Source organism: Buteo buteo, chromosome 23 (assembly GCF_964188355.1).
Source record: "Buteo buteo chromosome 23, bButBut1.hap1.1, whole genome shotgun sequence".
Lineage (NCBI taxonomy): Eukaryota > Metazoa > Chordata > Aves > Accipitriformes > Accipitridae > Buteo > Buteo buteo.
The window spans coordinates 6,581,521-6,608,257 of NC_134193.1; the positions used below are offsets into that span (position 1 = coordinate 6,581,521).

General features: G+C 54.7%; 2 protein-coding genes across 5 annotated transcripts in view; one reads left to right on the plus strand and one right to left on the minus strand.

The window, feature by feature from the left end:
- Positions 1-3,265: 3,265 nt before the first annotated feature.
- On the plus strand, positions 3,266-7,762 carry MYOG (myogenin). Of its 4 annotated transcripts, none has more exons than XM_075054998.1 (3): positions 3,266-3,797; positions 6,131-6,212; positions 6,995-7,762. In XM_075054998.1, exons 1-3 carry the CDS (start codon positions 3,318-3,320, stop codon positions 7,114-7,116), a joined length of 684 nt encoding a protein of 227 aa, XP_074911099.1. In that variant the 5' UTR covers positions 3,266-3,317; the 3' UTR covers positions 7,117-7,762. The 4 variants fall into 4 exon arrangements, with proteins under 4 accessions (XP_074911099.1, XP_074911100.1, XP_074911101.1 ...); XM_075054999.1 differs by lacking the exon at positions 6,995-7,762 and adding an exon at positions 6,835-6,986; XM_075055000.1 differs by lacking the exon at positions 6,131-6,212.
- A 238-nt stretch (positions 7,763-8,000) lies between these two features.
- The window catches only part of PPFIA4 (PTPRF interacting protein alpha 4), a 59,817-nt gene continuing 41,080 nt past the window's right edge, over positions 8,001-26,737 (minus strand). Inside the window, 20 exon segments of the mRNA XM_075055002.1 lie at positions 8,001-9,163; positions 9,651-9,742; positions 10,886-11,063; positions 11,912-11,980; positions 12,204-12,379; positions 13,055-13,152; positions 13,938-14,113; positions 16,254-16,316; positions 17,291-17,491; positions 17,926-18,007; positions 18,238-18,331; positions 18,971-19,134; positions 19,302-19,435; positions 19,948-19,984; positions 19,986-20,056; positions 20,279-20,519; positions 20,975-21,180; positions 21,430-21,571; positions 23,781-23,872; positions 25,219-25,281. Coding sequence (XP_074911103.1) covers positions 9,684-9,742; positions 10,886-11,063; positions 11,912-11,980; positions 12,204-12,379; positions 13,055-13,152; positions 13,938-14,113; positions 16,254-16,316; positions 17,291-17,491; positions 17,926-18,007; positions 18,238-18,331; positions 18,971-19,134; positions 19,302-19,435; positions 19,948-19,984; positions 19,986-20,056; positions 20,279-20,519; positions 20,975-21,180; positions 21,430-21,571; positions 23,781-23,872; positions 25,219-25,281 — 2,346 coding nt within the window. The 3' untranslated portion in view covers positions 8,001-9,163; positions 9,651-9,683.

The following is a 26,737-nucleotide window of genomic DNA, read 5'->3' on the forward strand; positions in this document are numbered from 1 at the left end:
GTGTGCAGCTCCGTGCACCAGGCAGGGACATGCACCAGGCTGCAACATGCTTATGCGCTTCCCCAAAACTCAGCAAATCAAGACCATTGGCCACAGTGGAAAAGCAAAACAGACAGAGCAGCCCTCAGGTGTCTCTCCATGACCCTGTGCCGTGGACCTGGCCACCAGCTTGGGAAGCTGCCCCAGAGGAGCAAGGACAAACCTTCCTCGCTGAGATTTTCTCAATGGTTGGGTATTTTTAGCTCGGGCCTCGTGGCTGCCCGTCCCCGCCGGCTGTGACGGGGTGAGCCGTCCCCGCGAGGCCTCCACCAGCCGGGGGAAGGTCACCCCATGACGGATTGCAGCACGTTCTGCCTGGGGCTCACACAGCATCGCCTTTGTGTGCCTCCCAGCCGCCACCATCCATCACAGGTTAACCTGACAGCCGGCAGCAGAGCCCTAATCCCCCGCCAGCTCCAAATTACCCGGGGTGCAGCCTGCAGCCGCCGTGGGCACCCATGGGACCTGGGAAAAGCTGCCCTGCTTGTCCATCCCCCGGCAATTGTCTTTGTGGGGAGCTCAGGGTGGTGTGGGCTACAACAGGAGCCCCCCAGTAATCCAGACACCGGGGTCCCTCGGTGATAGCTACTTGCGTGGCAGTTATCGTTATCCCTGATTCAAAATCCACTGGGATGAGTCGGCTGGACTCATGGACCCCAGACCCCGTTGTGTCCCTGCACCGCGCCTGGGATTAGGGTAATCCTTGGCATAGAGGTCTGATGGAGGACCAGAGCTGTGGCCGGGGGGAGCACAGCGTTATCCCGATTCCCTGTATTGGTGGCAGCGTGGACAGCCTGGTTAAAGCCCCCCAAAAGGAGCTGGGGCCACCACCCCAGTTCAGGGTCCCTCTTCCCAAGCCCCCATCCCACGCTAGCACTGGCTGCCCTTTTGTCCCCATCTCCACGGGCTGCCTCCTGCCTCCATTGCCTGCTTGGTCGCAGTGACATGATGGCCTTGGTGGCCCATGGGGGCTGGCTCGACCCATATCCCTCCTTACTCCTCTCCTGGCCAGGGAAAGGCCACTGCGGCGGCCAGCGCCTGCTCTGCCGATGCTGCCCCTCTTTTATGAAGTGCTAAATGCTTTGCCGCGCTCTTGTACGGATCTGCCACGTGCCCCGCAGAGCTGGTTATGTCACTGCTGGGTTCCTCACCTTCCAAACACACTCTTGCAATTAAAAAAAAAAACAACAAAACATTTACATGGTACAGCCAGGGTAGTCCTGCAGGCATCTCTTGTCCAGGCTGCAGCTTGCCGGGCTCGCCAGGGTCATGTCCACCAGCAAGTGCCACCGAGAAAGGTCCCCACGAGCAAGTCAAACTGCTTGACATGGTGATGTGAAGTTGATGTGAAGCCCTTGGGCTCGGGTTATCCCCTTCTAACGGTTTCACACCTGCCACTGGCTCCTCTGCACATTCTCAGGGGTGAATCCTGCCTCTTCCTGACTGTTTCCATGCTTTGCCTTAACGCAGGGGCCAAGCTGGCACTCTGATTCCTTCCTTCTTGAGTATTTTGGGAGTTTGAGTGACCCTGGGGAGAACAGGGGCTGTGCCAAGGGCAAACCTTGAGGCTGCAGATTTTTTTATAGATGCTAAAACCATGGGGAGAGCAAATCCCCAGGGCTGAGACCCCAGGATTGCTGAAATCAAGGCGAGGATGAATTATAAAGCTCCTGGCCCCAAAGAAATCACTGCAAAGAGAGAAGATCATTGTGGCAGGTTCCGAAAAGGCTAGAAATCAACCCAAAGTGAGCAAGGGTGCCTGCAGTGAGTGCAGGGAATGCATCGTGGCATGGCCTCTCTGGGGAGGGAGATTTGGGGAAGGAAAATCCCGGCAGGGTTGGCCCTGCTCTTTGCTGACATTCTTTCCACTGACCGATCCCTTGGCTGGAATCTGGCCCGGAGCAGGAATGGGAGGAGATGGGAGATGGTTTCTGATGTTCCCGATGGAAAAAAAAATCCCTTCTGAATTAAAGACAAAGCTGGAGAGACACGGTCAAATGGTTGGAGTCGGTAGGGAAGGGCGGGGGTGGGTTAAAATCCCACCCATGCTGCTGCTCATGCAGTGTCCATGGTTGTGCCTCAGTTTCCCCATTGGGAAGGTGGGAGCAATGTGTCTTTGCTGGGAGAAGGGTGTGGCAGGATGGCGTTGGGGCTTTGGTTATCCACGTGTACAGAGGCCAGTGCCAGAGACCAGCTTGGATAAGCCAGTGCCAGGGTGGGAGGGGATGCAGCCCAGCTGGGCTCCTCTGCCAGGACATGGAGACAGGTGGGAGAAGGTGTCCTTTGGGTTTGGTGCATGGGAGAAGCCATGAACATGGATTTTTATCCCAAAAATGCTGCTCTGGGATAAGGGACTTGGCCAGGGACCTTCAGGAAGCCCATGGTGGGGGAAAGGCTGGGCCTGGTGCTGTCCTGCCTGCTCCTGCCTGCCTGCCTGCCTACTCTGTTCCTGTGGGACAGGCAGGAGGGATGGGCAGCAGAGCGCAGGGACTGGCATCGGGGTGGGTGCTGCATGGCAAGGGGTGCCCACTGGGAAAGGGCTGGACCCCGGCGTGCTTCCTGCCTCGGGACGTCCCTCCTGGGGCTGGATTCTTCCACTCCTACATGGCTTCAGCAGAAGCAGGATCAGGCCTTTACGCTGCAACACGGACGGGCAGGATGGGGCCATGGGAAATATGGGGGGTGAGCAGGAGCAGTGTGGGGCAGAGCAGGGCAGGGAGGTGGGAAAGGCCAAGCGGTGGAGGATGCTGTGCCACCGTCGGGTCCAACCGCAGGGAAGGCGTGGATCCAGGGTGCCGTGGGATCGAGGGGGGCAGCCATGAAGGGATGAGGGTGCCCTGGCCGGGCAGGCTGGCCACGAGGCCACTGTAAACTCCCCCCATCCCAGCCATAACTGAAGGGACCAGATGATGCAGGAATGCCGGGGGGGAGCTGGCATCCACCCGCCGTCCCCGGTGACACCCTTGGGCTCAAACAAAGCCCTTGTTCGTGGGGTGGCCGAGCTGCCCTCCGAGCCGTGCCAGCTCCCCCAGAACCCCCCCAGCGTGGCCGCGGTCCGGGCAGTGTAATCCCTGCGGGGAGAGCACATGAAATCAGATGGACAAGTTTTGATGTGAGGCAGCAGCTTAGGGCGGGCTCAGGTTTCCTTTAGGTTTTCTATATTTATCTCCGTGATTTAATGCCAGCGCCAGGGTTTAAATGGCACCAAACAGTTGGCGTGGGGAGAGGGAGCAGCCAACCCTGAGCCGTGCACACATCCCCAAGCCACCCGTGCACTCATGGAACTCTTTGAGACCAACCCTTATTTTTTCCCGGACCAGAGGTTTTACGATGGGGAAAATTTCCTGGGCTCCCGCTTGCAGGGCTACGAGCCAGCGGCGTTCCCGGAGCGGCCCGAGGTGGCCCTGTGTCCTGAGGGCAGGGTGGCTTTGGAGGAGAAGGACTCAGCCCTGCCTGAGCATTGTCCCGGGCAATGCCTGCCCTGGGCCTGCAAGGTTTGCAAGCGGAAGACGGTCTCCATCGACCGGCGTCGGGCAGCCACCCTGCGGGAGAAACGCAGGTTGAAGAAGGTGAACGAAGCCTTCGAGGCGTTGAAACGCAGCACCCTGCTCAACCCCAACCAGCGGCTGCCCAAGGTGGAAATCCTGCGCAGCGCCATCCAGTACATTGAGCGCCTGCAGAGCTTGCTCAGCACCCTCAACCAGCAGGAGCGGGAGCAGAGGGACCTGCGCTTCCGCCCCGTCGCTCCCCAGCCTGGGGTAAGTGTCTCTGTGCATCCCCCGGGGTCCCCAAACCCGGGCTGGGGACCACCATGGGGGTGACGCTCTGTCTGGGGGCGATCCCAAGCAGAGGCATTGCGAGCAGCTCTGGGGCACTGGGTCCTGCTGGGGGGAGTGGGACCCCCAGCCCTGGGGGCAAGGCAGCTGCTGCTGTTGTGGGCTGGTGAATGCGTCCAGCAGAAATGATCCAGGGCAGCAGTGATCCAGCCCCAGCTGTGTGCTCAGATCCCCGGGCAAAGGGGCTGACAGCAGCCTTCCCCTGTGTATGCACGTAGTGGGGGCTGCGTGGTCTGGTGCTGGACACTGCATTGAGTGTGGCATGTGTGCCTGGGCTTGGGAGGGATAATAAAGGCAAAAATGAAATAAATAACATAAAACTAAAATAAATAAAATAAAATAAGACAAAATAAGATAAGACAAGATAAAAATAGAATAAAATTAAATAACAAAATTACATTACATTACATTACATTAAATAAATTAAAATAAATAAAATACAAAATAAAGTTAAATTCCCCTGCTCACAGATACACGCACACGCTCCTTTTTTCTCCCTGTAAAGTCTCGGCATGGCACAAACCACAAAGCCTCTGACCAAACACCATCGGGGGGGTCACCACCCGCTGCCTCCCGTGACACCCCGCAGGTATCAGTGCTCCCGGGCGCCAAACCTGCAGCCTCCCTCCCCTCTCCCCCACCGCCATGTGATTGCCGGTGCAACAACACGCTGGGGCATGGTGACTTTTTCTGATGATTGGTGTGGCACAGCACACCTGGGCAGGGGACGAGCGGGTCGGCGTGGGGCCACCTCTGGTTTCTCAGACTGAAGGTGCCGATTTGAGAGCCAGGTGAAGATGTTCGCAGCGGTTGTGTCTTGCCACAGCCCCAAAAAGAGATGCTGCAAGCCAGGCCCCATCACACCGCAAGGCTTTGGTTGTTCAACCAAGTTTTTGAGAGATATTTTTATCTGCCCTCTGATTTCTTGGGGCGTGTCTGGGCATGCACTTCCCCGCTGCTCTGAGGCTTTGTATATGGAAATGTATAGATAGCTATAGCTATCGATATAGGTAGAGGTAGAGATGATACAGATATAGATGCTATAGATAGATGTAGATGTAGAAGTGGATATAGATGGTATAGATATGGATATGGATATAGCTATATAGATAGAAATAGATATAGAGACCTAGATAGATATAGATATAGATAAAGAAATTCATAAGAGGCGCAGAAAAGAGGGATTCACAGAGATTCATCTCCTTTAAGACTAAGGGATTTAAGGACCAAAACAGCAGGTACCTGGGTAGCCCAACATTTAGAGCTGAATAAAGGACTGAAAAATCTTTTAGGCTCCATCCTATATATTCTTGGGATTTCCCAGTGTAAATCCAATGTATCCACTTGGGTTTGATTTGGGTGGATTTGTTGGCTGCCCCTGCAAATGTGCCCAAAACTCCGCAGAGCTGTTCCCGTGTCACTGCTGTTCTGAGCCATCCGTTCTCCCAGGCATAGCCAGGGATTCACATATTGAGTGCAAAATCCAATATTTTTTGGGGAAAAAAAATCATATCTGTAAGAATTTCCTACTTCAGTGGGAAATAAATCCAAGTTAATTAATTAGCCTGTCCTTCTGTGAACTTGTAGACCCAAAGCACCAGTTCTAGGCTGCTACAAATAGTTGGGTCCTTGGGGTTGCTCCTGTAAATCACATTTTGGGTTTAACCTGAGCTGGCATCCACTTCCAGATAAAGACAGACATACACAAAAAGTTAATTCAGAGCTTTGCTAAGTAATGCTCTCATTTTTCAGGCTGTCAGCTCTTTTCTCTGAAATAGTCATTCAGCCCCAAATCCACAAATCAAACTGCCAAAAGGTCTTCCCCAGGAATCCCCTTGGGATGGCCTGAGGGTGTCCAACCCCTGTGTCATTTTTTATGAGCCTGATCAGGTGATTTTCAGCAAAAAGCTGTTTTGCCCAACGATGTTCGTCTATCTCTAGCCCTTTCTCACAGTCACTGGGTAAAGAGACACTTTTTTTACCTGCAGTGAGTGCATGGCCCCATTTCTCCAGAGCCCCCAAAGGAGTTTTATCAGCCTTTATGGTTAACGAAGCATCTGGCCCTGATGGGTCCTGGGGACCCTGAATGCTGTCAGCTCTTCCAGCTGCTTTGCAGGTGGGAAGGGACATGCCCGTCTCCATGGGGGCATTGTGCTGCAGTGATTGGGCACCCCGGGGTGTTTTTGGGGTGGCTGGTGGGGTTTGGCTGGGCTGGAGGAGGTGAGACCCATGGTCAGCATCTCGGCTCCTTGCAGGCAGCCAGCGAGTGCGGGTCCGGCAGCTCTTCCTGCAGCCCTGAGTGGAGCAGCCAGCTGGAGTTTGGCACCAACCCTGCGGGTAAGGTCCTCCCTGCCTCATCCCGGTGTCCCGCAGCCTCACTGGGCTCTAGCGTGGGGGGACAGCAGTGGGGGACACTGCAGCACTTGGAGCAGAGTATCGCTGAGCCAACCCCCCGCCCCCCCTCCAAGCAGGAGGTGCTCGGAGCAGAGGACAAAAGGAGCCTTGTCCTTCTCTCCCCACTGCTGCTGCAGAGATGAGCTCCCCCCAGGCTCATAAATCCTCCAGCACCTCCTTGGCTCAATGCTCTGCAAGTTCAGGCTTCTCCCAGATTTCACCTGATTTCACCAAGATGCCTGCTCTTAGGAGCTGAGAAACCGGACTGCAGCAGCCTGGGGTCCTGGCGGCTGGGGCCCCATCAAGGGTTCGTCCATCGCCATCCCTTGGCTTGGCCTGCTGTGGTGCTGAGCATCGCTGAACATTGGTGCCCCAGGCTCCCTTTCTCTCCCCATGCCTCTCTGCAGCTGCTGATTTTTTTTCCATTACTGCATTTATCACCCCCCCGCCCCCGCTAAATCCACCTGTTTTTTTCCCCAGAAGGCAGAAACTTAAATCTCATTTTCCAACGGGGAATAAAACCTAAAATGTGTCCAAAAGTTTCACTCCCCGTTGTCCTTTCCAGGGGAAGGTCTCATCTCCTGCCAGGGTGGGAGCTGAAAGCAGGTCCCCAGGTCACTCTGGCCATGCAGGGGATCACAGGGTCTCCCCATGCAGAGCCAGGAGTCGTCCCCAGCACATGGACCCCATCCCCAGCAGAGTCATCATCCCCTTGCTCTCTGCAGATCACCTCCTGGCTGACGACGCGACGGAGGACCGCAACCTCCACTCACTCTCCTCCATCGTGGAGAGCATCGCCGTGGAGGACATGGCTGTGACGTTCCAGGAGGAGCGGGTTCAAAACTGAGCCAGTGCAAACCCCCATGGCTCTTTGAGCTGGTAACAGGGTGGGAATAAGATGCCAGAAGGGTCCAGCCGCTGAAAATCATATTTACCCCTCTGGCGTCGTGGACTGCACCGTTGGAATCACTCGCCTCCTTTCCCACTCCTCACGAAATGCTCCCGCTTGGCCAGCTGAAAAAAAAAAGGGGGGGAGAGGTGGGATGTCAGCAGCGCCACAGCCCCATGCTGGCGGCGGCCCTGGTTCCCGCAAGGGCGGCTGCCTGGTGTCGGGCTCTGCTTCGCTCCCCATCCAGGGGCGATCGGTTTTTGGGGGCCAATGTGTGTGCTGGGTTCGCTTGCTGATTTCTTTCCAAGATGCTCTTCGACCAATGTCTCTCTCTGGCTGGTGTCCTGTGGGCGCTGAGCCCCGCAGAGGCTGTCCGTGCCGTCTTTTCTACTGAACGCTGTGTGGAGTTGCCATTTGTGTTTGTTTTTTTTTTAATTATTATTTTTGCTAACTTATTTGGATTTTTTTTTTAAATAAAGGCATTCTTGTTTGAACTCCTCAGGGCTTCCTTTACTGCTGTCCCCCTCTGCGCGGGTCTCTTCCAATTCCCAGGTTGGGGATTCCTCTGTATCAGAAAATCCAGCTGGACCTCAGTGCAGTCGCTTAGCAGTGGGAACTGGATGTCCCATGCTTAAATCAGCCCTGCAGAGACTAGTGATGTCAATGGTTTGCAACTGGGGCTCAGCCTTGTACCCCAAAAACTTTCAGGGGAGCTAAAGATTAATTATATTTTTAATTTGGACTGTAGAAAGAAGGCTCAAGCCAGCACTGTTTTAAAATCCTGTTTATTGGAACACACATACATCCTTTCCTGACCCGATCCAGGGTTTGGAGTCCATGCAGTACCAATAATATGATGAAAGAAATAGGGCATCGATATAAAGGGCTCACTGACTCTTCAAATTAAAAAAATATTTAATACTGTATTAGGCAAATAATACACCGAAAAGACATCGTGACTGTATAGCCTCTCAGATATTGCACTTCCAGACAGCACATGATAAGTATAAGGTCATTCCAGCCATCAATAAATATCACATCAGAAATAGGGGCCACACAAGGCAAACGTGGCATGAGGAGACGAAGAGATCCTACGCTACAGGGAAGAAATGGGACGAGTTAAGAGCCTCCTGGATTGATCCCTGCCCATAACTTGGAGGCAGGAGGGGAGAGCATCTCCTCTGCACCCGGAGGGGAAGGGATGGGCACGTCTCAGGGTGGTGGGTGCCCCCGTCATGTCTCCCCAGGCACCTAAGGAGGGCCCCCTCTCCTGTGGGTGCTGGGTACCGTCCCAGCTGGCAGCAAGCCGTATGGGGCGGTTCCAGCCCTTCCCCACGCAGCTCTTCATAGACCCGCCGTGCAGGCGCAGCCTCCCCCCTACGTAGCATCTGGCAGCACCCTAAAATGCAGCACCCCACCTGCCCACCCCTTGGCAGACAGCCACCCTCCTAGCCCCCATGATGGCCAGTCCCTGCTCCATGCCATGCAGCACCAACCCTGGCAGTGGCCCCAGCCCTCCCTGCCAGCAGCTCCTTGCCCGGCCACCCCAGCATGAGGATTTTCACGAGCCTGAATCTTCCTTGGCTTCGAGTCCTGTGGGCAGCAGCATCCCTGATGCCCAGAACTTGGGCAAGTCAGTGTAGCAGCCCATGGCGTATTGGCAACATGAACCAGGCAGGAGAAAGGTTTCCAAATATCGCAGCCCTTTTGGGGTGCCTCTGCTGCTCTGCCGGATTGCACCACACTTCTGCCAGCGACAGAGTGGGCACCCAGTGAGTGCATCTGTAGCCCGGCCAGCGTGGGGAGAGGTGGGAGACAAGCCACAGGTGGGAGCCACGGGGAGCCAGGGGAAGCAGTGGGGTGCACAAGCAGAAGGGAGAGCATCCTTTTCGGTCCACAGCAGCAAGACTGCAGCGTCTGTTGGTTTGGGCCGAGGAGCAGGCGCAGGCTGGGCTCTTGTCCTGAAAGGCAGCCAGCACATGGCCGTACGGATAGTGGGGATGTGCTGAGAAACGAAGTGGGAAAGGCCCAGTGAGGATGGCGGTTCATCTCCACCCGTGCACCCACAGGCCAACAAACCCAGATAGAGTTGGTAATGAATACTCCTGGCACGGGGGAACCATGCCCCAGGGTACAGGAGGATCCCAGGAGCCTCTCTGAAGTGCTTGACTATCCTTCCCTCACCCCAATGGGACCCCCCTATCTAGGATGGCATTCTGGGGTCCCCAGTGGAGCTGTCTGTCCAGGGACTGGACAAACCACATGTGGTTGGGATGCTGAGCATCCCTTCTGCGTTATCTCAGGGTCCTGTAAGCCTCAGGCAGCAGTGGGCTGCTCCCCCACCACTGAGATCTCCATGGTCCTCCATGGCAAGGCAAACCTTGGTGAAGGCACACACCCTGCCTGGGTGATGCTGGGCAGAGGACGCTGGGCCTCGTGATCTCCTCTCAGTCCCCATCCAGCTCTGAGGCCTCAGTCCTCCTTGCACTTACCCAGGGCTGGGCTGGTTCCCGTCACACTGACCCTCAGCAGGAGTATGTCCGGACTGTAGAGGTCTCCAGCCTTGGCGACCCAGAGGCACCAACTGGAAGTCAGTCAAAGAGCAGAGCATGCAATTAGTGACTGCTCCAATCAGCCCTCGGCTTCCCACCAAAACATTTATTAGGCAGCATCTGTGCACTGAAGCCACATGAAGATGAGGGTCAAAGAAAGAGGCATGTTTGGCCAGCTCTGATGCTCCCAAGACTCCAGGGTATTTGGAAAGTTGCCGTTTGCCATCCCTACTCTTGGGCAGTGAGCACCCTACTACCAGCATCTGGGTGCTATCAGACCTAGGGATTTTGTCCCAGGTTTCATTGTCCTCAGTCAGAAAGGCTCAGGGTAGAAAAGGTCAAACAGAAGTTTGGCCCAAACTGCTGGATGGAAAGCTTTGAAATTTGAGCAAATCTGGAGACAGAAGGAGAGCTGGGCCTGGGGCTTGAAGCCAGAAGGTGAAAGCCTAACTTTCTAATTCTCATTCACACATTCATTTCTAAGCCTGCTGAAGCCAGCTCTGCACCACTGCGGATATGGCAGGTGACTTGGGACAGTGGGACCAGGGTGCCTGGTCCAGGGGACAAACTGGGGTGACCTGGCTGGAGCTTTTGCCTCCATACACAAGGGACCAAGATACCTTGTAGAAAGGAGTCATGTCATGTGGTGGTGGGGCAGAGCCCAGGATATTTGTGCTCAGCTAAAACACACGACAGCCAGCAGCATGGGCAGCAAGTGTGTCAAAGCAGGTGCCTACCAGCCCTGGGAGAGTGGCTGCTCAGCAGCACTCAGACTGAATCGAGCTGGTTAATTAAGTCCCTTTGGGGATGAACAAGACTGGCCCAGACTGGGCTGCTGCTTCCTGACAGCCCCCAGTGCTACCCCAACAGGCTCTGACCTGGATGCCAAACCCAGGGTGAATAACACATATCCCTATGTCATGCTCCAATCCAGCCCTATCCCTTGTCCTGGAGGTCTGAAACAAAGAAATCGCACACCAAACCAGAGTCTGAAATAACCCTCCTGAAAAAAACATTTACAGCAGACGACGGCTCAAGGATGACATGGATTCAGCATTGCAGGCTATCAGCAAGCCCCTCTGCCTCTCCTCTCCTGGTGGCACATTGTTCCTCATATTCACCATGAGGTCTGAGCACAGGTGGGAGAGGACCCTTGGGAGAAGGGGGTGACCTACCTTCTGGGGGCATTTTCTTGGCAGGGGCGGATGGAGGGGGCAGGGGCACCAGGCTGGTGACGCGGAAGCCGGCGGGCAGTGTCTCGGCTGAGCCACTGAGCATGTTGATGCTGTGAACGTCTCGTGGGCGGAAGCGCTTTCGCCAGGACGGGGTTCGACGGAAAGTCTTGTCATCACCCTGTGAGGGAAGAGCAGGTTATGGGCCCAGCATCAGTGGCAGCAGGACCTTCTGCCCCTGTGAGATACCAGCTAACCTTCCACCTAACAAGGGTGTGCCTGTACATGGAGACCAACTCAGTGCAGAAGTGTGTGATCAAATTGGGCCAAGGACATAGGAGACCTCTCCGGGATCCCATGACATAGGCTTTATCCCTTCCAGCTTGCCTATCTCTTCTTTCCAGCCTGCCTCCAAAGAAGCCTTGGAGACATCAACACACAAGCCCCAGTAAAGATCCCAAGGGATGCATCTAACCTTGGCCAGATAATGGCATCTGGAAGAGCCTGCTTCTCTCTGTGCTCTAAAGAGAGCCCTGACTGGCTCTGCTATCATATCTCATGGAGGAAAGCTATACATAGGAGAGATCTAGATGAATTCCCACCTTCAGTGACTCAATCTGAACAGTTTTCTGGCTGCTTAACGGGGCATCTCTAACCCACCAGCTTTACCTGCCGCAGATGTGTCATGCCCAGAACATCTGTGACTCTAAAAGGCAATATTAAAGCAGCTGGCAAAGAAAGCCAGGTGAGCCTACTTGAAATTCAGCCCACTGAGCATGAGGCTAGAAATGATGCAGAAGACTCTTCCTCACCTGCCTCCACAGCCTGGCAGCACGTTCCTTGGGGCCTTGTCTAATAGTTTTAGCTTATTCCACTAATACTGCTCATGTGACTGCTCTAGAGAGCCTGTGATGCACTATCTGACACCACTGGACAAGGAGGGAGAGAGCAGAGGTCCTGCCTCTCCTGTGTCTTGCACAAGAACAGGCGCTTAGCATGATCTGGACACAGGAGAGATTTGGTACTCACATCGTCCAGCCTCCGATCTGTGCCCAAGGCGAGCAGGTTGTTGAACTCCCTCTCCAGCACTTGTCGAGCCTGAAATTAACAAAAAATGAGCATTCCTTGTTGATGGAAACAGTTTCCAGCACAAACTCCCATCCAAGGAAAGACTGAGAACAACAGAGAAAAAGCCCACGTGCCATCTGAGTCCTCTGCTTTGAAAGGTAGAGTTGAGTTGGTGGGACTGGTGGAGTCACACCACGGCTGTGTCTCATGCTGGCCACCCTCCTCCAAAATCCCCCAAGGATGCTGCTCTTACCTGCGTGTTTTGCGTGGGAATTTGCAACACGAGCGCCAGACTGTTGTGGTCAAAGTTTTCATCGAGGGCCAGGAGCGCCCCGTGCACCCCGCTCTCAACAAGGTTGTTTGCATACTCGCGAAGCCCGATGGACTGGATCCAGTGAATGACCTGGTCGTTGGTCCACACCAACACATCTGCAAAAGAGCAAGGGCATGTCTCAGGGCCAGCTCAAAGCACGCTCTTGGTTTTGCAGGGACCTGATGACGTCCTGAAGTCCATTCGCACTGCCCCAGGCTGATCCTGGGACTCTCCTTCCTGAGCCAGCAGCAATACTGGGTGCTCAAGTGCCAGAACAGCTCACTTCAATTTACCAAACTAAACGCTGAAATAACAGGCAGAAAACAACTGTGAAAATTAATCCTAAGAACCCACGGCTGCTGGTGTAATTAGGGGCATTATCAATAATGAGATGTAATCTAAGCAGCAGCCAGATGTGCAGGGAATCTCAGGACAGCCAACGAGGAAGGGGAGGCTGAGCAAGCTGGGGGCTGTCCTGAGCATCTGAAATGGGCAGGAGAAGATGATCTGATGCTCGGACTGGATCTTTTCTGTCTTGACACCCTTCCTCCCTCCTCATGCCTGACTGGGGTAAGCTGCATAAATGCACTTGGAGCAATCTGTTGGGGAAATACTGCAGAGAGGTCCCCCCCGGAAGAACAGCCCTGTGGGCATGGTTCCTCAGAAATAACGTTTTTCCCTAAGCAAATGCTGTGTTAAAAATAAGGGATAGGAGAGAGACCATCACTGGGCATCTCTTGGGATGTTTCTCATCTCCTTCTCCAGAGCTGGATCGTGTATGCAGCTGCTACCTTTGATTTCGTGTTGTGTCTCTTCTCGCCTCCTCTCGAGCTCTTTGCGGTCGTAGTTGAGCCTCTTCAGGCACATGATGCCATACTGCAGGCTGGTGCTGCAAGGACACAAGATGTCACCCACCCCTCAGGAGGGCTCAGCATTGTGGGACATGTGGCTTAGAGGGACCCGCGGAAAGACCCACTTCCCTGCTCGCTCTCCATGTGCCCAAAGGACGCTTCAGTTCAAGGTTGGGTCAGGACAGACACGACCCAAAGAGAAGATCTTAGCTGGAAAATGGGGAATGTCCCTCCCTTCCATGGTAATTCCCCACTCCATCAGTTTTACCCTGTTCTACCTGCCTGAGAGCACATGGATCCAAGTAACAGTACTCTGTGCTTGGTGGCTGGAGAGGGAAGGGGCAACCTGCCCATGGGGGCTACTCCAGGCTGAAGGGTTCATCCCCAGAGCAGGGAGGGCCCTGGCAGGCCCAAGGAGACACAGCCCCATGGGTCAGGGTAGATGGTGGTACCCCATGACAGGGCTGGATACTGGTGCTTGAGCAAGGTGGTTGAGATAGCATAAGCCTTCTCGAAGTTGGGCTGCTGGCAGATGACTGTTCTGCCTGCCAGTGGGGTACCAGGTGGGACAAGTCTTTATTTTTCCCATGGTTTGCTCCACAGCCAGAAGAAGGCTTGGTCCTCTGCAGTTTTGCTGCAAGGAGTGTGATGAAGAACATTTGCCCATATGAGCTGCCCCAGACCACATAGTTGAGTTTAGCCTAAAAGAGCCATCCTTCAGTACCAGGACTGGCCAAGACAGGGAGAATCCCTCAAATTGCCCCATCCTTTGCTCCACGTGCAGACACTGCACGCCAGGCACCTCCCAAAGGAGAGGACTCACCGGTGGAAGCTGTCCACCATCTTCAAGTGCACTCTGAGATCTTTCTTGGTGAGGTGGTCCAGCATCCGTGCATCAACAAGACACTCCATGAAGTAGCTGCGATACTGCGGGAGACCCAAGCTGGGCAGCCACTCATTCCCAATCCACTCATGGTTCATGTCCCCATAGGCCAGTGTCTGTGGAGAAGCAAATGGAGAAGCTAGGGAGAAACCAGGGCTTGGTGGAGCTGCAGACTCCCAGGAGAGCTGCAGACTCCCAGTTCAGTGCTACAGCCTGAGGACCAAACCTGGGCCAGAGAAGTTTAATCCTAGTTTGTACTGAAGGCGCTGGAGGGAACAGTCCTGTTGGCCATGGTCTGTGTCCTACTGACGTCTCCCAAGGAGACAAGCAGTAGCCAAAAAGCAAGCATAAGGGATAGTTGGACTTTATGACAAGCTTCTTCCAGAAAAAACACATTCATGAAAGATGAAACAACTAACTAAGAAACAGACTTCAGTGCATTCCCAACTGATTTTTAAGAAGCTTAGAAATCACCAAAAGATCTACTTCATGACTTCAAAATGGAAAAAAAAGGTCAGTTTGGGGCAGAAAAACATCCAGTCACTTTCACTGCAAGCTGATTCAAGGTCCAAAAATGAAATAAAATCCACCAAAAGAAAAGTAAAACATTTGAGAGTGATAAAACCAGAAGAGATGGATCCAAGCAGGACTCCTTCCTCCCACCTTGTCAGTTCATGAAAATGGTCTATATCCTGAACTTGGGGGGAAAAAAAAGGTGAAAACTAAATGTCTGTACAGCTAGAAACCTGCCTCCCATGCAGGGTGGCTGATCACTCCTAGGTGGGGGTTTTTAACACAGAATCTGTATCTTACAGAGAAGGTCCCAGAAAAATTCACTCTGCCTGAAGCAGAGGACGCTGCTTGATACAAGGTCCAAGGAGGATCGCCTTGTACTTGAAAGATGGCTCAGAGGAGCAACCACAGGGTGCAGGTTCAGACTCCAACAAGAACTTGGTGAATACTGATGCCCCAAGCTCATCTCTGGGGTGTCCTGCTCTCCCTCCCATAACCACCCCACATACCGCCCGCAGAAAAGGGTGACACGGGGACCTCACCTGTGCCCAGCTGCCTTCCTCTGTGTCCTAAGCGTGACATATGCGGCATGTCAATAGAAAGGACAGGTAAAGTCAGTACCCGGCGGCCCTGCACCATGAAAGCATGTGCCAGGCGTGCTGAGCATGGGTTCCCTTGGCATGGCATGACCCAGAGGGGATGGGGGTCGGTCTTATGGCTGCACGGCTTGGGGAGCTCAGCCTTGTTGACAGGGTGCTGGGGACACCCTGACCCTGCTGGGTTCGGGTTTCACCCCATCTCTCAGACAAATAAGGAGGATACAGGGTGAGGCTTTTCTCATGGGCCTTGGGCTGGAGATGGCACAGACACTGGGGCTCATACATCTTTCCTGGGAAATATGGGTAGTTCTTGGGTCCCCCAAAGACAGATGCAGAGAGAAACCTAAGTTTCAGCTCCTGGGTCACACCCCCAAGAGGGGCTGCCCAACCCAATTTGCCAATTTTGTAGCTATTTCCTCCCTTGTCAAGCCATGCTGGTTTTGACAACCTTGCAAAACCTGCCAAGGGAAAGTGTCACGTCCCTGCTGTAACTCAGAGCTCTCCTTCCCCAAAAGGCACCTGCCAGTTACAGGTCTGTGCTACTCAACCAGCAGACAAAAACTTCAATAAAATGGCTAATTCACACAACAAATCCAAAATGCTGCCCCTGCTCTGACACATGGGCATAGGGTCATCAAGTTGCAGATGTTGCAGGACTGCACCTCTCCAAAGGAGCCAGAGCTTTTGGGAGCACAGCCACATCCCTCCGAGGGACCCCACGCTCTCAGCCAGTGGTAGGGACACAGTGGGGACAATATTTGGGTGTGCTAAGGTCAATAGGAGATTACACTGTGACTCCTCTGGGTGCTCTCATGCATCTATCTTGAGATGACTCTTGTTTTTTTTCTTTCTTTTCTTTCCTCTAACTCACAACTGACAAACTACTCTAGAAACCCAGCAAAACCCACAGGGGCTTGACAAAGGAAAATACATCTGATGGTTTTTAAGCCAGTTTTAGAAATTGTTGGGATATTAAAGGTTGAAAGATGGTTTCTAAACAGGTGCATGGTGCTGGCCAAGAGCTGACACATGAGACGCAGCAAAGATCCCCTTCCCTCCTGGGGTTTAGCACATTAATGCACGCCTGGAGCTCAGCTCGGTAACCGATATGCTGTGCAGCAGCAGTGGGGCTGGTCAGCCTCACCGTCTTGGTGGAAGTCGCCATGTTCTCCATCTCCTCATGTGTGACCCAGACGTTTCCAGAGGACTGCAGGGAAAAGAGCAGAGTGGTCAGGGTAAACCACCATGGAGCTGTTGCCTCAGTTCACAACCGTGCTGGAAACAAGCTCGGCTCAGGCTGATGGAGGATCAGGCCACCCTGGCGCTTGGAGCTGTACTGTGGAGTTTTCACAGTGTCCTTGCAGCTCAGCCTGGTGGCACCTCACTGCCCGTAGGGACCCTGGGCTCTCCATACAGCCATGGAGAGCACAGCAAGGACCACGGGCCCTTTGGCTGCCTTTATACTTTGGCGTTATGATCACGGAGCCTGCAGGCTTGTCTCTGACAGCGGTGACCCCAGCCATGGCCATCTCAGGGGCACACAGCATGCTTGGGGCCTTTCTTTCTGCTGGCTGCTTTTCTACAGATGTGTCTTGGCATTACTGGGGCACGATTAACCTCTTGAGGGGTCTGGGGACATGATCCCTCCATCCACTCCATGTCCTATCCAGGGCAAGACTGGGATTTGCAGTTGCTCTGACTTGCCCCAGGAATTTCACACGGTCCCAGGAAAAGGCTTGTATTGAAATGATTGAGAAAACGGCTGTGCATAACCGAGTTGGCCCTTGTAAATCACACACATGCTGTTTGGATGGGATTTTATCCTCTCCAGGGCAGACAGACCCTGAGCTTTGCTCTTTGCAGGCTGCTCAGCAGGGTCAGCCTCTTGCTGACAACCTCTGAGTGTGAGGACAAGAGCATTCGCTGGTGCCTCAACAGGAAAGCGCTTCACACTCGATAGCTGTAAATTATCTTTGTGCCTGAGGACAAGTGTCTGGTGGTTTGACCGGTCCGTGAGGGAACATCACCCCCTTCATGGCCGTGCTTGCCTGTAACACTGGGACTCCCTGGTGACCTATGGACCACTGTGGTCCCAAAGAGCCAGGGAAAGGAGGGCAACAAGTGTGTTGTCCTGCCCCATGGAACAGGGGGAAGAGGGGGTCTGTAGCATGGAGCACTTACCGTCCGTGAGGTGGGTGGTGCTGAGGGGCTTGTGAGTGAGACCATCTCCTGGATGGCCAGACGCAGTTTCAGGCGATGCAGCGCATTGCTGATGCCAATCTCCCTCTGGATCTCGGTGTCGGACAGGGCCGACATGATGGCTCCGCTCTTCACGTTGGCTCGGCAAGCAGCAACGTACCAGGCCGGCATCCCCACCCAGAGCTGCCAAAACAGGGCAAAGCCAGTGACTGCCTGGTTGACTTACCCTAACTTCCTCTGGCAGGATCAAGGCCATCCTGTCTGAAGCTCAATATCGAATTGGATACCCACATGGGGTTCCTTTTTTGTTTGTACCTTGCACAGATGGCCTGCGGGCAGCCCAGCATCCCTATATCTGATGGACATAGTACAGGGAAAGAGCACCCACTGAGCCTTTCAACTCAAAGCTCTAGTCAAACCACAACTCTACAGACTTTGTGAGGGATCTGGGGATCTGCTCTGCTCCCCCAGGTTTTGCAACCACCAACCACGTGCATGGACCAAGCACGGTGGGACTGTGGGTTGCTGTACTGCTGCCGAGGGAGCACACTACAGACCGGTGGCAAATGCAAAGCCATTGGTGCATGGGGATGATGCACGGGCATGCTCTGCCTCACCTCCAGCCAGGAGACAACAGTGGGGCCATCCCAGTGAGCAAAGGGCAATCCTTTCCTCCGAGCTTCTTCCAGGAGTTCATGCCTGGAGGGAACAGAAGTGGAAGAGTGATTTACTGGGGGCTTGTGGGGAAGGGAACAGCTCTTGAAAGGGCATGTAAGAACTAGGTGGCAGCAAAGCAATAAAGGAGCTAAAAGGGCTCAAGAGAGGGTGAAGAGAAGAAACCTTTCCAACAATTCCCAGTCCCATGCCAGGGCTTCTCAGCCATCAGACAGGACATTTTCTTGCTGGGACAGGGAAGGAAGTTCACTCACTTCTTCCGCAGGCGCCGATCCTTCTCGGCCTGAGCACCCAGCTTGCCAAGTCCCAGAGGGTCCTGCATGCCCACCTCCATGTCGGTCAGCAGCACTGTTGGGCAGGCAAGACATCCTCTGGTCAGTGTGATGTCCCCAAGGTCAGCATGACATCCCCCAGGGTCAGGGTGGGCACTGCCACAGTCCCCATGCCAGGGTGTTGGGGATGCACAATCGCAGCACAGGAGGTGAGTCTCCATTTCCACCCCACCCCCACAGCTCCACTGCATCCCTGGGAAGCCCAAGGGGATCCTTGCCTGCCATCCCTCCTGTTTCAAGATGCTCAACATCAAAGCAGTAAAGGATTTAGGAGTAGAAAAGCAGCTCCCACCAAAGGGCTGTGCAAAATCAAGAAGGTCCCATGGGGAGGGAAGCAGATTTGGGGACATTAAAGATAAGATACAGTGATGGGGGGTCACTATCCTCACTGCAGCTCTTGCAGAGCATTAAGACTGATACCACACTCATGCCAGAAAGGGCCGCAGGGCAGAAAGCATCAGGATCCAACTGCCCTGAAGCTGCAGGGAGCCCGGAGCCAGGGGCCCCAACATCCCCAAAACAGCAGGGGTGTCCCTGCTCCTCTGCCTGTCACCCCAACAGCACCCCAAAGCCAGACAGTGCCATAAGGCGTACAGAGAGCCTGGCCCAAGAGGACGCCCGCCCGGCACGGATGGGAATAGGGCTGCTCACGGACCCTGCCCCGTGGCCCCTTCTCTGCTCAGCTGAATCAAGCGACCCTTCTCTTTTTTCCCGAACAAGCGCCCGATGGAGGATTTGATCCCCTTCCTCTTGGAGCCCTTGTGCAGGGAGTCCTGGCTGCTGTTGCTGCTGGGGTTGCTGGCCTGCTCCTCCAGCGAGCTGGGGATGGAGGAGGGAGAGGAACAGCAAAGCCTTTAGGTTATTCCCGAGCAGCGCACAAGCTGTGGCAAACCCCAGACCGTCCCACAATCCCACACTTGTCCCATGTAAATCCTCAGACCAACAGAGCAGGCACTGGTGTGAGATCCAAAGGGTGCTCCACATACCTCTTCCCATCTTCCTGACTTAGCGCAGGGTGGCCCAGCTTCTCCAGCCGCAATGTCCTGGGTGAGGATGGGGGGGACGTCTCACATTTGATGGTGGTTTTATCCTCTCGGCTTTCATCCCGAGCTGCAGGTGACTGAACAAGCAGAGAAGCCATGAGGCTGGATGGCCAAAGCCCAGCTCCATCCTTGCCCTGCTGCCTGCCTCTCTCTTGCTCCATGGAGGCATGGCCAAAAGAGCCACCAGGGCCCTGAAGCTTTGCCACGCTCCAGGATTGGCCTGAACTAGAGCTCTGGCAATGGCTCGAGATGCCCAAGCAGACGGGGAGGATGTGGCCATATGGCCAAGATCCTGGGAATAGGAGGAGAGAGGATGCAGCCCCATGGTCCAGGTCAGGGTGTGGGGACAGAAGCTGCTGGCCCTCAGCAGAGGGCTCTGAGAAGCACAGATGGGAATGTCCCAAAGACACCCTGTCGCCAGAGGGGACACAATGTTTGAGGACCCAGTGGCTTTCTGAACCTCCCCATGTCCTGCCAGACCCCCCAGGCTGCCAGCCGGCACATCTTTAAGCACCTTACAGGATCCCCATGATCCTTCTGCTGAATCCCTGGGGTCCCCAGCTCCATCCCGCGCCTGCTGCACCCTGACCTGGTGTGGACAAAGCCAGGAGCAGGCTGGAAAAGGGGCTTGGACAAAAACCAACGGGATGGGAGCCACTCACTAGCAGTTTCCTCCGGTGCTTCCTCAAGTCGCTGGGCTGATTGCAAGGGGGAAAGCGAGAGAGACACAGAAAGGGGGGCAGTTAATGGAGAAACGCCCCCGCAGAGCAGTCCCGGGGCCAGGCGTGCCAGGCTGGGAGACAGCAAACATGGGCACCCCCGTTCCATACCACCCTCCCGCACACCCGTGTAGATGCCGGGGCATTGCTCCCACCCCACACACTGTCCAGCCCCCCCATCCACCCCATATGCCTCCTCACCAATGTCATGATCCCCATGCGGTCGAGGTCCTGAGCGGCACTGCGGGAGGAGAGCTTGGGGGTGGAGCGGCCGCTGAGCGGTGGAGACGAGCTGGCCAGGGACAGGGCCGTCAGCGAGGTGGGGATGGAAGCCCTTTTGCAGAGCTGGGTGAGGTTGAGGCCCTCCATGCTGCCGCTCGTGACGCGGGTCTCCAGCTCCTCCGCGCGGAGCTCGGTGGACTCCTTCTCCTCCTGGATCATCCTGGGGGAGCAGTGGGGCTCAGGGCTCCTGGCTCCCCACCTTTCTGGGGAGTCATCTCACACCTCCCAGCCATAGGATCTCCCTACCCTGGGGAAATGCACCTTGGGTGCTGTGACTCAAGCCCCTGATCTCCAGGAATGGCAGCAAGATCCCTCAGGATGCCCATAAACCAGAGCTGAGACACACCACAATTTCTTTTAATATTCATGGGTGACTTTTTTTAAAAATAATGATCCTTTCTATGAGCCAGGACTGGTGCAGCTGAAGGACAAGGAACCATGTGCAGGAAGGACCAAGCCCTGTGGCTGGATGTCCTGGAGCCATTTCCCTGGCTGAAGCTGCATAAAGACCTCAATTTTAGGGCATCAGAGCCTCCTCCCACCACCTGGCAGTTTGTTGCCCCCCTGGAGCCATTTCAGAGCAAGGCAGTGGTGGGTTTTGGCCATGGTCGTTACCTGATCTCCTCATTGATGGCATCCAGTTGCTCCTGGAGCATCATGGCCAACGTCTGGGCATCTGAGTGCCCACCAGGGGAAAGCACATCCATGGAGCTGAATAGTGTCTCGCGGTCATCCTCGTCCACATCAGAGATCTCAGGGTCACTGTCGAAGGCATGAGGCCCCGTGGCCAGGACGCTGCCTGCCTGGGCCTGCTCCCAGTCCTGGGGGAACAAGGTCCACTGGTCCTACACAGCATTCCCATGTCTCCAAAGCCAAACTGGAGACCTCCACGCAACAGTTACACCTCAAGGCAACCCCAATGGGAAACTCTTCCTACCATGTTACTCCTGTCCACACACTATGTGAAGAAAATTGCCTCATGTCCTCAAATCAAGGACACATGAGACCAGCATGCAAGGCAGGAGACCCCAACCCCAACTCTGACCCCATGCTGGCATGAAGTTGGTTACCTTGGCTGTCTCCTCTCGTCGAGCAGCAAATCGGCCCTTCTGTGCCCGAGGCAGGCCCGGGGCTGTCCCAAAGGGCTCGGCCGGGGCATGGACCACGGCACTCAGTGGGAAGCGCAGGTCTGTGGCGCTGCCCATATGGGACCTGGGGAGAAAGAACCCTGTTGTGGACATTGCTCCATGCAGTGATGCCCTCATCCCCAGGCTGCTCCCCTTGCAGCCCAGGCTTGCTCAGAACAGAGAAGGATGAGGCCACTCTGGAATGCCCACACCAGTGATGCTTGCCTGCTCTGCATGAAATGATGCAAAACCAGACTCCATAAAAAGGCGCCCCATTCCTCCGACGCTGGGTCTGGAGATGTGCTCACAGACTGTAGGAAGCTCAGCCCTGGGCCCTACCCTGCTGCTACCTCTCCCTTTGCTGCAGTACCCACTGGGGCATCCAGCCAGTTCTGGGCAAAACCACCCTGCGCAGTAGGTCTGCTGTGAAGCCGTGGGCTGAACAGTCCCCTCCTGTCCTTCCGTCTCGAGAACAGCTTGAATCTGCCAATATGTACAGCACGCCTTGTGCCTGTCTTCTCCATCCCCATGGTACAGAAGAGGGGCCAGCCGGGGAGCTTTTCTCCTTCATTTTATGTTTTCTTCAACATTTGCATGAAAAAAAACCCTGATGAATAAAATCCCATTTGAAACAGATCTTCCAGGTGCGGGGACATGAGCATCTTTTGGGATCTCCTAGCAGAAACCAGGACTTCTTCATCCTCCTCCCCCACGCTAGGGTACAGGTCTCCATGCTAGGCGGAGCAACACAGCGGCTGCTGTTAGACATGAGGCCACTTTTTGCCGCTAGTGGTACTCATTGCATATCATCTCCACATTGCCTGGTTGCTCCTCCTCACCCTGAAGATCCAACCATGCAGCTGAGCAAAGTGCCTTCTCGGAGCACGGGGTCGTTACTCCCTATATGCATGGCCACAGGAGGCATGAGGTTTTTTTGATTTAAGATGACGAAAGCAGTTGTCCAAGACAGATCAGTGTTTTTCCACCATGGTGGGTCTAGTTTCCAGTGCAGATACGGACCTAAGCTCCCCAACCCAGCATCCCACCAAACCCAGATGAAACCACTAACTGAGCAGCTTGGCTCGGCGTCAGCTTGTTGTTTGCAGACGAAGGCACAGCCCAAGTTTCAAGGGGATTTAAGCTGTGGAGCCACTGACAAGCTGCTTCCGCGCTAAAAACAGATAAAGGCACCTTAAACAAAAGCTGACATTTCAGCTGAGGGATTATTCTGGCCTCTGTAACTCAAGCTTTCTGCTGATTTTTCCTCCAAGAAATAAAAAAAAATAAAAAATCGTCCATCCTATTCTTATAGACCCATACAAAGAGGTCCCACACATGCTCCAGACACTCCTCTGGCACTCAGCTATCCTTCATCCTCACAAGCTCTTCCTCACTCTCCCCATTTCTTCTCTTCACAACAGATACGGGGCCTCCAGGCCTTCTCCTCTCTGCCACAGCTGCTGAGAGATTTGAAGCTGGTTAGACCGGTTCCTTTCCATCTTTTCCAGCCTTCCTGAGAGGTGAATTCTCCCCACTGGTGGTCACTCTCATTGATCCCTTGCTGTCTCTAACCCACATCAAAAGTGCTCAGGAGAGGATGTGGTCTCCCAGGCAGCTGCAGCAATGCAGTGGGGTGCATGTCGTGCTGGCACCCTCCTTTTCCAACCCCTTGGTTTCCTGCAGCAGTGCTGGGTACCTTGGTCAGTGCCGGAGGCTGAGACCTGATGGACTCACCTCTCCTCCTGAGGCTCGGGGCTGGCACGTCCCCAACTCCCCGCTGACTTGAAATGAAAGGGTGTGGGAGGACCATTGTAGAGGGGAGGGGAATAAAGGGGAGGGGTGTGTGTGTCATTCTCCTTTGCCTGCAACACCTCAAAAGAGGTTCCTCCTTCTCCACCAGCCCATCCCCAGTGCACTGCAGGGGACAAAGGTGTTTGGGGAACATCCAGCTTTCATAGAAAATTAAGCCCTAAGCCCTTTATGCAGAAAAAGAAATGATGCCCAGTGGTTTTTCGTCCTTAGAACAGTAAACTTTGGGCCATTCAGTTGGGCTGGGCTATTCTCAATGGTCTATGTCTCATGCCAGCACAGATTTGCGTGGGGGACAGCACAGCCAGAGCCGACCCTGCTGTGATGAACCACCCTGCAGTCCCACACAGAGGCTTGGTGAAACCAGAATTGCCTGATGCCAACAGCATTGTGGGGCCTTGAAAGCAAAATGCTCTGAAAGCCATGGGTGCAGCATGCAAGCAGGGCATGTACGGGCTGGCAGGGTTTTGGCAGGTGGCCCTTACCTTGCGTGCACGCTCTCCACAAACGTCCCACTTCTGGTCTTGAGCTGATCAACCTCCAGCCTCAGTTTGTCGATCTCATCAGACAACCGTCGCTGTTTGGGGCGAGACAAGAAACAGGCAGGGGTTGGTTTTGCTCTGAAGAGCAGCCACGTTTGGGGCAATCCACGTCCTTAACTATTTCCAGGTTTATATTCCCTTTAAAAATCCCCGTCCCAGGTTCAAAGCACCTTTGATACATCAGTAAAGAAACAGCTCATGCAGGCAACAGTGAATGACGATGCTGGGGCGATGCTGCGAAGGGAGGGAGTGATCACAGGCCAGACAGACAGACAGACACGTGCTCAAAGTGATGCTGCTTTGAGAGACAAAGGAAAATCAGTCCCACTAGGATGCTCTGGTTTTGCTCCAGACCACACATGCACATTTGCCTTGGCAAAGGGCTGGCAGCAAGGGACCTGCTAGCCAAATTTGATGCTGGCCCTGTCCTTCCTGCTGCCAGTCCCATCCTCATCGGGAACCTGCGCCTGCACTAAGTGGCCGTGCTGTCCTGTGGGAGATGCAAGGGGGACGCTGCAGGGGGGGCAGGGAGGCAGGGGAGATGGGAGCCTTCAGGCACAGCAGGATCCAGTCCTGCGGGCAAACAGGCTGAACCAGGGTGGGTAACATGCAGGCAGCGTCATGCAAGTCTCTGAGCTCTGCCGAGCTGAACAACCATGGCCACAGAGCACAAGCAGCGCCTACACATCCTCACCGCGTGCAGGGAGCATCTGGGAGAGCAAGGCCCTGGGCAAGGGGGAAAGCAAAGCCCCCAGTGACCCCAACCATGCATGAGACATGGGGCACATCCCCAAAGCTCCCATTGCTTCAAAAAGCTGCAATCCTCATGCTTCCCAGCACAGGCCAACATGGACTTGTGTTGCAGACCCTACTTAGACGCTTTATCTGAGAGCAGGGGAGGTGTGAAGACCTACGGGGCCTTCTGCAAGCTGGGTATGGAGCAATCTTCCCCTCAGTTTGAGTGAGGGGGTCGAGAAAGCCTTGGGTGCAAAGGGGACGTGGCTGCCTGTGCAGCACTGTCCCTCGCAGCCAGGCTGCACCGAAGAGCACTGGGGTAAACCCTCCTCTAGACATGTGGGCGAAGCCACCCTGGCCTTGCTGCTGTCCTCGGCGGGGGATCAGGGATGGATGAGCGTGATAGAAATATGGAGATGGGACTGAACGTGCCTGTTAGGGAACTGAACCGGGGGTCTCCGGGGAGGTGGGTGGTAGCTTCCATCCAGCCACTGCGTGGGTTAGTTTGTGGCCTCCTGCTGCTGGGCGCTTTGGGATCCCAGCTCCTCCGAAACTAGGGTATTTTAGGAGGCGCCACTGCCACTAGCCGGGGATTAGGAGCGAGGAAGCGCAGTCACTAGGGCAGGCTCCCTGCAGCGGCATTTACCTTGTCGTGCTGGTGTTCCTCTATCTGCTTTTGGGTATTTTCCAGCTCTTGTAACAATGTGTTCTTTGAAAAACGAAACAAAAGAAAGGGGAACAAAAACAGGAAAGAAAAAGAGAGACCATTTAGAAAACGGCCGTGTGGCCTCCCGGGGATGGCCAGTGTGGAATCACTGTGTGGATGGTGTGACAGACACCTGGCAGGAGGGATGGCAATGGCTTCCTGATCTATTCCTCACCTAGCTGCCCATGAGCTGGTCTTCTCTGCAAACCTCCTGCTCCTTAAGCAGGGCTGCCATAGCCCAGCTCCTGCCCCACACCGGCACCAGGGCATGGCTATGGAGGGCAAGTGGCGATTAGAGATTTGATGGGCAGGGCTTAAAGATTAGGAAATGTGTCTGAGAGGAGATCAACTCCTTGAGCACCTGGATCAAGGGCAAAAATGTCCCCTACATCTAAGCTAGGGAACAGGCAGGGGGAAAGAAAGATGCATTTGCAACTGCCTGACCTAGCGTTCTTTTTTGGGAGGTGCTGGCAGCCAAACAGGGTCACTTTTGCCTGCGGAAGACCTGGAGAAATTCTCTGGGTAAGCCAGTGACGGCAGCAGGCTGGGAAGCAGACAATGCTCCTTTGCAAGGTGCCACCGCTCTGGTCCCTGTTGCTTGCTGGGGTGGGAATTTGGACTCAGCCTCATATGTTGGGTCCTGCCCTTTATCCAGAGCCACTCAGACCTACCTGCTGAATGAGTGGACACGCTGGCACAGCCAGATCTGGATGGGGACAGGAGGTGCAAAGCAGCAGGGAGATAGACCCAGTCCTGGAGGCATCAGCTGGGGGATGCAACCCCTCTGTGTTCTGACTTGCTATGGGGAGTCCGGTCCCCGCAGGAACCCAAATAGAGGTGAATTACCAAGGGCTGACCTCCCATTGGCATTGTGAGGTTAATCCTTGCTCTGAGCCACCTGCTCTCCCAGCTAATTACATTCACACTGGGGCAGCAGCAACTCCAGCTGGCTCCTCAAAGGAAAGCCCAGCTCCCCAGGAGGAGTGGGGTGGGAGCTGGGAGGCTGTTCATGGACTCTGCTCTGGCTTGGAGGAGGCAGATCGGTCCAGGCTTGAGGGACAGGAAGGTTTCAAGGCAGCATGTGGAGGGGATGGGCAGGTCAGAGAGAATGAATGCTGCATTTTCTCCTGAAAAACGCAGTAGGGTTTTGCTCCGACAGCCAGGTGCAGGCTGCAGTCAAGGCTGTGCCAGAAGAGACACAGGGAAGCGAGGGAACAGAGCAGGATGGATCCTGCTGCTGTCAGAGGTGAAAGGCAGTGGGAAGTGGGTCTTACTGGGCAAGGGCCAGCTGGAGGCGAGTGTGCGATGCAGAGCACACTTCCCTGCTCTCCCACCAGTCCCAGCGCCCAGCTGGCATCCTGCATGTGATCATTTCTCCATCCCTGCACAGGTACTTCCAAACCCCTGTGCTTTGGCTGGCCAAGGCTTTGTGCCGGAGGGGCTGCAGACCACTCAACCC

Coding starts and splice junctions, on each gene's coding strand:
- MYOG (XM_075054997.1), top strand. CDS start 3,318: ATGGAACTCTTTGAGACCAACCCTTATTTTTTCCCGGACCAGAGGTTT. Junction 3,798..6,130: donor CCGTCGCTCCCCAGCCTGGG/GTAAGTGTCTCT, acceptor GGCTCCTTGCAG/GCAGCCAGCGAGTGCGGGTC.